Source organism: Aspergillus terreus, genomic scaffold (assembly GCF_000149615.1).
Source record: "Aspergillus terreus NIH2624 scaffold_7 genomic scaffold, whole genome shotgun sequence".
Lineage (NCBI taxonomy): Eukaryota > Fungi > Ascomycota > Eurotiomycetes > Eurotiales > Aspergillaceae > Aspergillus > Aspergillus terreus.
This window is the reverse complement of record NT_165930.1, coordinates 1185751-1195756: the sequence shown is the minus strand read 5'-3', so window position 1 is coordinate 1195756 and position 10006 is coordinate 1185751. Positions and strand designations below refer to the sequence as shown.

General features: G+C 54.6%; 3 protein-coding genes across 3 annotated transcripts; 2 read left to right on the top strand and 1 right to left on the bottom strand.

The window, feature by feature from the left end:
- Nucleotides 1-29: 29 nt before the first annotated feature.
- Nucleotides 30-1916, top strand: ATEG_05350 (putative acyl-CoA dehydrogenase; the record flags this gene model as incomplete). The annotated part of the gene is made up of 5 exons (XM_001214528.1): nucleotides 30-144; nucleotides 214-225; nucleotides 292-554; nucleotides 626-1367; nucleotides 1423-1916. 5 exons carry the CDS (start codon nucleotides 30-32, stop codon nucleotides 1914-1916), a joined length of 1626 nt encoding a protein of 541 aa, XP_001214528.1.
- Nucleotides 1917-2828: 912 nt separating this feature from the next.
- Nucleotides 2829-6269, top strand: spt5 (transcription elongation factor spt5; the record flags this gene model as incomplete). Its single annotated transcript, XM_001214527.1, has 4 exons — nucleotides 2829-3227; nucleotides 3322-4787; nucleotides 4846-5588; nucleotides 5650-6269. The coding sequence occupies 4 exons, from the start codon at nucleotides 2829-2831 to the stop codon at nucleotides 6267-6269; spliced, it is 3228 nt and encodes a 1075-aa protein (XP_001214527.1).
- Nucleotides 6270-7078: 809 nt separating this feature from the next.
- On the bottom strand, nucleotides 7079-9481 carry triA (putative mRNA capping nucleoside-triphosphatase; the record flags this gene model as incomplete). Its single annotated transcript, XM_001214526.1, has 3 exons — nucleotides 7079-7249; nucleotides 7305-7769; nucleotides 7808-9481. The coding sequence occupies 3 exons, from the start codon at nucleotides 9479-9481 to the stop codon at nucleotides 7079-7081; spliced, it is 2310 nt and encodes a 769-aa protein (XP_001214526.1).
- Between the last annotated feature and the right edge of the window lie 525 nt (nucleotides 9482-10006).

The following is a 10006-nucleotide window of genomic DNA, read 5'->3' as shown; positions in this document are numbered from 1 at the left end:
TATCCCTACCTCCCCTTCACACTCACATCATGTCCAAAACGTTCTCCCAGGCCGACGTCGCCTCGCATAACAAGCCCGACAACCTTTGGGTTGTCATTGACGAGGACGTCTATGATCTGACCAAGTTCCAAGATGAACATCCCGGTAAGCTATCCCGCATGGTTTCTCGTATACATAAAATCTTCGTGTGCGAAACTAACGCCATGCGAATAGGTGGAAAGAAGAGTACGTGACCCTATGCAGATCCGGCATCTGCCGTCGACCGACCAATATTAACACCATCTTGCATAGTCCTCACGCGCGTGGCCGGAAAGGACGCCTCGAAGCAGTTCTGGAAATATCACAATGAGGGCATTCTGAAGAAGTACAAGGGACAGCTCCAGATCGGTTCTTTGGATTCCAAGAAAGCTGCTGCGCCGGCACCTGCACCGGCTAAGAAGGAGCCCTCCAAGCCTGTGGCTCCCGTCGTGGATGTGGCCTCGGCCAAGTCCGATGAACCCCAGGACCCCTTCGGTGAATTGATTCCGTTCTCTGACCCCTCCTGGTACCAGGGTGTAAGTTCGCCTTTCGGAAAGCGGTCGGGTGTAGAGTTCTTCAATAACGTGCTAACGATGTGATACCATAGTACCACTCTCCTTACTTCAACAAGACTCATGCTGCTCTCCGTGAAGAGGTCCGGCAATGGGTAGAGACTGAAATCGAGCCTTACGTAACGGAATGGGATGAGGGCAAGAAGGTCCCGGATCACATCTACAAACAGATGGGCGAGCGTGGGTATCTGGCTGGTTTGTTGGGTGTGAAGTACCCTGTCAACCATACCCCCTATCGTGTGCAATCTGTTGCCCCTGAGAACTGGGATCTGTTCCATGAGATGCTTCTCACAGATGAGCTCTCCCGTGTCGGCAGCGGAGGTCTTGTCTGGAACCTGATCGGTGGTTACGGTATTGGATGCCCGCCTCTGGTCAAGTTCGGTAAGAAACCTCTTGTCGATCGCATCCTTCCTGGTATTCTCGCGGGTGAGAAGCGCATCTGTCTGGCTATCACCGAACCCGATGCAGGAAGCGATGTCGCCAACCTCACTTGTGAGGCCAAGCTGTCGCCGGATGGCAAGCACTATATTGTCAACGGCGAGAAGAAGTGGATTACCAACGGTGTCTGGTCCGACTATTTCACCACCGCGGTCCGCACCGGTGGCGACGGCATGAATGGCATTAGCGTGCTTCTCATTGAGCGCGAGGCTGGTGGTGTCAGCACCCGACGCATGGATTGCCAGGGCGTCTGGAGCAGTGGGACCACCTACATCACTTTCGAAGATGTTAAGGTGCCCGTGGAGAACCTTATTGGCAAGGAAAACCAGGGATTCAAGGGTAAGTCATCCGTGCGTGTTTCTGTCTTAGCCGCAGCGACTGACTTTGCTTCTAGTCATCATGACCAACTTCAACCATGAACGTATCGGTATCGTCATCCAGTGTGTCCGGTTCGCCCGTGTCTGCTACGAGGAGTCCATGAAGTATGCCCACAAGCGCAAGACCTTTGGCAAGCGCCTCATCGACCACCCTGTTATTCGGATGAAGCTGGCTCAGATGGCCCGCCAGATCGAAGCTACCTACAATTGGCTGGAGAACATCATCTTCCAGTGCCAGTCTATGGAAGAGACGGAGGCCATGCTCAAGCTGGGTGGAGCAATTGCTGGTCTCAAGGCCCAGTCCACACAGACCTTCGAATTCTGCGCCCGCGAGGCCAGTCAGATTTTCGGTGGTCTGAGCTACAGCCGTGGTGGTCAGGGTGGCAAGATCGAGAGACTGTATCGCGATGTCCGAGCCTACGCTATCCCCGGTGGAAGCGAGGAGATTATGTTGGATCTGAGTATGCGTCAGAGTTTGCGTGTGCACAAGATGTTCGGTATGAAGCTGTAAAGCTACACTCTTTTGCAACTGCTTTTGCTACGGTTCTATTTCCTGTTTTATATCCCCCGTTTCTTTTGGGTGTGTATAGAGCTTGCCGTCGATATGTTAGTGCCTGCGGCTGATACACGACGTGCTGGCTTTCAGTTCATTGTATAATAAGTTTTTGCCATATCGTGCAAAATTCCCAATATCTTTATTGTATTTATTTTAACCATATTTCCGTAGTCTACGACTGCAGATAGATTGTCCCAAGAAAACTAGATCTCGGGATTGACGGATTTTTCGGCCTGAGGCAGTAGATACGGGTGGCGGAAGGCGCCACGTGCGCAAGGCCATCATCAAAGCGACGGGCAACGGACCTTGCGACAGTCAACCTTTCTCAAATCTCCCCCCGAAGAGCACACCCACCCCCTTTTTTGCACTATTAAAACCCTGCGCATTTATTCAGGTAACATTGTTGTTGCCAGGTCTGTCCTCACTTTCTCTTTGAATAGTCCCGCAGTCAGCACATTCTCGTCGCGGTCGCGGACTCGGCGAAGCACCGGGGACCAACGCCGCCCGCCTGGCTGGCAGGAACCATCATTGCCCATTAAACATCACCAACCCTGACTTCAGAGATCGCTTATTTATCTCCGTGTGGCGCCGCCGGCCATTTTAGTATTGAGTGACCCCGTGACTGAAGGTACATTTGTCCTTTTTCTTCCGTTGAACACCTTGTCCTCGTTCTGCTCTCTACCTCAACCTACTCCACCAACCCCCAACGCTCTTGCTGCCCACGGCAATTTCGAAGTGCAACTCTTACTAATTCTGACCTCGCGTCGCCTAGTCAATTTCACTTGTTACGTGCAGCCAGCTTTCCACCTCTCCCCGACCAGCGTCTAAACTAGGCGAATCCTTCCCGGACAAACCTCCGACGCCGACATGTCACGAAACTTGCTGGATCAAGACTTCGGGTCAGAGGAAGAAGACGATGACTTCAATCCCGCCCCCGCGGATGTCTCCGATGATGAGGGTGCTCGACAAACGAAGGTTCGTCTGAACAAGCCGGTGGCAACGTTCATGCTGACGCAGAGAACGCAGACTTCGAATCGCGGACACGACGACGATGATGCCGACGATGCCGACTCCAAGTCTGAGCGCGCGGGGGGTCACCGTCGGGGGAGTGATGATGTGAGAGAGGCAGACGACGATGACGCCGAGGAAGGAGAACCCGCCGGTGCTCATGATGAAGGTGATAATGACGACGAAGAGGAAGGCGAGGGAGAGGAAGAAGAAATAGACGAGGAAGAGGAAGACGAAGATGACGAGGACGCCAACACCGTGAGTGCTGTCCCTGACGCATTACTGCGGCTCTAGGTTTCGTTGCAGCAGCTGACCATGAGGCTTTCCTCTTTGACAGGGTCGTCCTCAAAAGCGTAGAAAAAGGGGAGGTGTGCACTCCTTCTTCGAAGAGGAGGCTGGCGTTGATGAAGATGAGGATGAGGCGGAAGACGACGAGGATGAGATGGCTGAGCTTGGCGGCGAGATGCATCCCGATGACTTGGATGTTCTTCCGGTCGGTGCGGAAACGGACGACCGTCGACATCGACAACTCGATCGCCAGCGTGAGCTGGAGGCTAGCATGGATGCTGAGAAGCAGGCACAAATGCTTAAGGAACGCTATGGACGGAACCGTGCTGCTGCCGCGGACGCGGTAGTCGTCCCCAAACGGTTGCTTCTTCCTAGTGTCGAGGATCCGAGTATCTGGGGCGTTCGTTGCAAGGCTGGAAAGGAGCGGGAGGTGGTGTTTGCGATCCAAAAGCGTATCGAAGAGCGGCCTCCGGGATCTCGGAATCCGATTAAGATCATCTCGGCATTCGAGCGTGGCGGAGCCATGAGCGGTTACATTTACGTCGAAGCCCGCAGGCAGGCGGATGTATTGGAGGCTTTGCAGGATATGTCCAATGTCTACCCGCGGTCCAAGGTCATCCTCGTCCCGGTAAGAGAGATGCCGGACCTCCTTCGGGTTCAGAAATCGGAGGAGTTGATGCCGGGTGGATGGGTCCGCATCAAGCGTGGCAGGTACCAGGGCGATCTGGCTCAAATCGAAGAGGTGGAAACGAACGGTCTTGCTGTGACGGTTCGCCTGGTGCCCCGACTTGATTATGGGTTGAATGAGGACACTAGTGCGCCTGTGGTCGACTCCAAGCGCAAGCGTCCTGGAATGAATCCCGCTGTTGCTCGGCCTCCGCAACGTCTCTTCAGTGAATCTGAAGCCAAAAAGAAGCATGCCAAGTATCTATCCGCGACATCTAGCCTAGGTGGCAAGTCGTGGAACTACATGGGCGACACCTATTTCGAGGGTTTCCTGATCAAGGATATGAAGGTCCAACATCTGATTACAAAGAATGTCAACCCCCGGCTTGAAGAGGTTACCATGTTTGCTCGAGGCTCGGAGGACGGCACGTCGAACCTTGACCTCGCCTCACTCGCGGAGACTCTCAAAAACCAGACCGCGGAGGATTCATATCTGCCTGGTGATCCAGTGGAAGTTTTCCGCGGTGAACAACAGGGCTTGATTGGGCGCACAAGCTCTACTCGAGGAGATATTGTCACGGTACAGGTTACTGAAGGTGATCTTGCTGGGCAGTTAATCGATGCTCCCGTTAAAACCCTCCGCAAGCGCTTCCGTGAAGGTGACCACGTCAAGGTTATCGGCGGTAGCAGATATCAGGATGAGTTGGGTATGGTGGTCCAGGTAAAAGATGACACTGTCACCCTTCTCAGTGATATGAGCATGCAAGAAATCACTGTCTTCAGCAAGGACCTTCGACTTTCTGCTGAGACTGGTGTTGATGGAAAGCTCGGCATGTTCGACGTTCACGATCTCGTCCAGCTTGAGTAAGTCTCTCTAGACCCTTACATGCGGTGTTGGTGCCATTTTCTAACGAGTTTATAGCGCTTCTACTGTCGCTTGTATTGTCAAGGTGGATCGCGAATCCTTAAAGGTATTAGACCAGAACGGTTCTATTCGTACTGTTCTTCCAACCCAGGTCACCAACAAGATCACTCCCCGTCGGGACGCCGTTGCTACTGATCGCAACGGCGCCGAGATCCGACACGGCGACACTGTTCGCGAGGTATATGGAGAACAGAGGAGTGGTGTGATCCTTCACATCCATCGTTCGTTCCTATTCCTCCACAACAAGGCTCAGGCCGAAAACTCCGGCATTATCGTCGTGCGGACTACCAATGTCGTTACCGTGTCTGCGAAGGGAGGCAGATCGACTGGTCCTGACCTGACCAAGATGAACCCTGCTCTCATGCGGAACGGCATGCCTGGTGCTGGTGGTATGGGACCCCCCAAGACCTTCGGGCGCGATCGCATGATAGGGAAGACAGTCATGGTGAGGAAGGGACCCTTTAAAGGTCTCGTTGGTATTGTCAAGGACTCAAGCGACGCACAAGCACGTGTGGAGCTTCACTCGAAGAACAAGCTGGTGTCGATTCCGAAGGAGATTTTGGTCGTCAAAGACCCAGTTAGTGGAGCGACAGTGGATTCAAGCCGCGGAAAGGGTGGATCGCGCGTCCCCTACGGTGCTTCCTCCGGGGCTGCTTCATCTGGATGGCAAGGGGGCCGTACTCCAATGGCTGCTTCTGGTTCGAGAACTCCGGCATGGGGCATGTCATCTTCAGCTCGCAGTAAGTCGCCTTGGGCGTCATGCTTCCCTAGTATCAGTCAGTTTACTAAGACATATTTTAGCACCTGCCTGGGCCGGAATGGGCGGCGCTCGCACACCCGCCTGGAAAATGGACGGATCACGCACGTCGAACCCCTACGACGGAAACCGCACCGCATATGGCGGCTTTGCATCAGGTTCAAGGACACCAGCCTGGAACGCTGGCGCTCGAACGCCGTACGATTCTGGCGCAGGATCCAGCGGCTTCGACGCCTTTGCGGCGGGCTCCCGAACTCCAGCATGGCATGCGTCCGGCGGCCGTACTCCAGCTTGGTCCGCGGGTGCCACCGCAAGTAACGGCAGCAAGGACCCCGGCGACTACGATGCCCCGACCCCTGGCGGGAACTACTCGGCGCCCACCCCTGGCGCATACGCCAGTGCCCCAACTCCTGGTATGTCGGCGCCCACACCGGGAGCCTGGCCTGACAGTGCCCCGACTCCCGGAGCATTCAACGCGCCCACGCCCGGTGGACCGTCGAAGCGCGCGTACGACGCCCCGACCCCCGCCGCCTGGGATAGTGGCAGTCGGCCCTACGATGCGCCTACCCCGGCAATGGGCGGTGCTGCAGCTACGCCAGGCGCGGGGTACGGCGACGGCGATGACGGTGGACCACGCTACGAAGAAGGAACGCCTAGTCCCTAGTGCGCATGAGTCCAACCTTGTATTGGTATAAAACAATTGGTAGAGGGAAATGGGATGCAAAATTTCCGGCGTACCGATGACTTTCTGATTTTCTTCTCCAGACGTGTTTATCATATCCTTCTTCGTCTCGTCTTTGTCTCGTATAAGAATACAGAAATGGTTAATTGGTGTGGCTAGTGTTCTTTGGATGTATTATTTGCATTATGCGTGGCAATTCGAGAAGAGCGTGAATTCTTTAATGGACTACATCTAGATACCGATGTTAAGTCTGTCGCGGTAGCGTAATGACCACTCAGCGAAATGTCCCCTCCAGAGAAAGGAGACAGGGTAATCAATAGCATGGAGGCATATATTCAAAGGCTGGAAATATATGTCGAATCAAGCTAAAGGTCGGTTATCATAATATAGCACATGAGAAAGGAGATGGACATCAACGAAACCAATGCCTCCCATGCCGGTAATCATGCCCCAAACAGAAGAAACTAAAATCAAGGCCATAACGCATCAAACATTTCACCGTCTTCCTCTTCATAAACCGAGCTCGACGATAATTAGTGCCATGTATTAAAACATTCAAGAAGAAAAAATTGTGGGAATCCCCTTGGCGATCTTTCGCCAATATAGTATTTTCACCATTTCTCGGCTGCAGCGCGACCGCTGGGAGATATCGCCTTTCGTTTCCCGTGTCCGTGAAAGATGAGTATATTACAATTGTAGTCTAATGGTAGAACCGGTAGCAGGGTGGGAATCATTGTATGTGAAAGGAAAAAGCGCAAAAGAGGACATGGAATGGAAGAAGCCTGGGCAGATCACTTGGGCACAGCTCGTGCTAATACACGAACGTTGTCCACGAACCCTTTGATCAAGTCCTCGTACTGGTTCTTGGGGTCACCGGACATGGCAAGCTTCCCCTGGCGGCGGATCTCGGCGGCGGAGACTTCGATTTCGAGTTCGTGTTCGAAATCGCCTTTGGTTGGCGGCTGTGTGAATCCATTAGTTGAATGTTCCTTGTCGATTGGGCCATCTCTAACTCACCTCCGACTTGGCTACTTGCGTAAGATCGATCTGGTAGGCCAAATGCCGGTAGCTCATCCGATCTTTGTTTCGATCTCCACCGCGACCGCGACTGGCGTCGACCACTGGTAGATGGCTGACATCCCCGTCGTAGCTGATTTCCAGATTCACGCTGAGGCGCCAATCTACCGTGGTACTTGGGCTGTAGATATCGAGATCTGCAATCCGGCACTTCACGATCTTGGCGAGGACTTCACCTGTTCGCTGGTCGACAGTAACACGAACTTTCGGCTTGTGACGAGGGTTGAGATTTTGCCGGATGATAGGCGGGAGTTCAGACGGGGCAACCTCGTAGAATGTATCCCGCTCCTTCTTATGCGCGTACGACAGGGGAATGCGTCCAGGGGCAGCATGCGGCATGGAAGCCTTGACAGCTTCATTCAGGAAGTTGTTCATGACGCGATGTTGAGCCTTGCTACCTGTTAGCTGTAATTCTGTCAGCCGACGAAAAAAGGGGTTCGTACCAATGACATGCGGCTCTCGAAAGCTGTTCGGAGGCGGGTATTTTCCTTATTTATAATGGTCTCCGTTAACACCGGAAGTTGGAGTCGGTCGCCTCGGTCCATGTCGATGATTTGGCCCAGTTTAGCTTCCACCTCGATGATCGGTCCCTGACCAGCGGCTGCTGTGCCTGCAGGAGCCGCCGCGGCATCGTTTCTGAGGACCACATGCTGAAACAGGAAATCGCACACCACTTTCGTCAGTTCTTCGTGCGGTATATATCCCGTGATGGAAGGCTCCCACGGCCCCAAGCTCCCAGTCTGGGAAGGCTGGGGGACTGTCTGGGTGGCCGGTGGCCCATTAGCTGGAGAACCTTCGACCTTGGCCTTGATGGGATGATCCGTGGCGGATGGTTGGGATGAGATCCGTCGCTGTCGCAGGGCCCAGGGGTTTTGAGCAGAGTGTCTCGCGTGCTTCGGGATAGGCGCAATTGGATTCGGAATCAATGGACACCGGCCCTTTGTGCGCTCCATCCTTCTCGCATATACTGGTGGTTCGTTGTATCGACGGCGTTTCACTCGGGGTACGCTGGGGCTTGAATTCATCTTCACATCTTGCGGTCCTTTCGACGCCACCGAATGGGCTTGGTCTGCGGGAGGGGTCTCTGTCGACATGGAGCCCCGAGGGGGTGGTGAACTATCCATTGGGATCGTAGAATGCGCGGGATGGGAGTCCAAGCCACTCGACCGCCGTTCCTTCACATCCGCGCCGTTCTCCACGTGGTTTAATTGACGCTGGTGTCGTTGATCGAGATGTCCCACCGCGCTTTCCTGTCGAGAGCCTGGGGGAAAAGCAGTCTTAGGACTCACACTGTCCTCCATTTCCCTTCTGTCTGCACCCACGGACTGAAGTCGCGAGATTTGGTCGGGCCTTGACTCCGGGCGCGCGACGCGGTGGACGGAGGTCGGGGACATATGGACCGGAGCATCCGATCCCACCCATGGGCTCGAAGCTCGGTTAGACAGGGAATCATGGCCAGATGAGTGGGGTCGCGCGGAAGACGGAGGGGTATTGCGTGAATACGAAGGTGCAACCGAGCCACGAGGTGTGCCTGGCATCGACGACTGCGCGGGAGGGGAGAAATGCTGCGACGGATAAGAGAGTGGAGCTGCAGCCGTGGGGCTATCCCTGGGATGGAATGAGTGGGAGGAGGACGAATAGGGGGTCGTCACAGACTGTAAGGAGTGCGAGCGTTGTTGCGCGTATGGCGACTGTTGTTGCGGCGGTGGCTGCGATGCGGAATTGTAGGGGGCAGGACCCCCAAACGAATCTCGCGTCGCAGAGGCGCCATAGGGGGGAGGGGGAGGAAGCGGTGCCGGAGGACTCGGGCCTCGTTGGGATTGCGCGCTGGGACCGAAGGTGGATGCGGATGGCGGTTGGTACTGATATGGGGATTGCAGGGAGCCGTATGAAGACGAACGGTCTGGTGTAGCATGCGGTCGCTGCAGTGGTGGCGGCTGAGGAGGATATCCGGGCGCCGGATAGGAGGACGAAGAAGAAGAAGCGTGTTGGTCGCGAGAAGGATGGGTAGCCGAGTCCGAAGGGTTGCGCGACGGTTGCGACGAGGATTGATGCGAAGGAGGCGACGGGGCCGAGGTGGCCGCCGCATCACTGTTCATGATCGTGCGCAAATCCATGATGAAGCAATGTCGCCGGTCGATGAGTCAAGGGAGGTATCTAGAACGAACGAATCTGGTTGTTCTCCCGAGGGGGGGCAGGTAGGTCGATAGCTAGGTAGGTAGCTATCGAAAGCGGCCCCCTTCCACGACAGCGCCGGCCCGAGATTGCGAGCTGAAATTTCGAAGACGGAGGAAAGAGACGGAAGAGGCGGTTAGAACATGGAGGGAGAATTGTAACGAAGGGTGAAAGAAGGGCGACGGCGAGAGGGGGGAGGGATAAGGGGGAGGACACGTAGAGGAGTGGAAAGGAAAGAAAGGAAGAGAGAGAAAGAAGAAAGAAAAGCGAAAACGACGACGAAAGTCAAGTCGGCAGGACGCGCTTCTGATTGGCCCGGGGGGAGGGAGTTGTATAGGGCTTAGTGGTTCTTCAGAGCTGCTCTTGCAGATATAATAGAGACAGAGAGAGAGAGAGAGAGATGTAAAGAGAGGAGTAATTGTATCTATCGAATATTGTATGCATGGCTTCTTTATCTGGATCGCGTG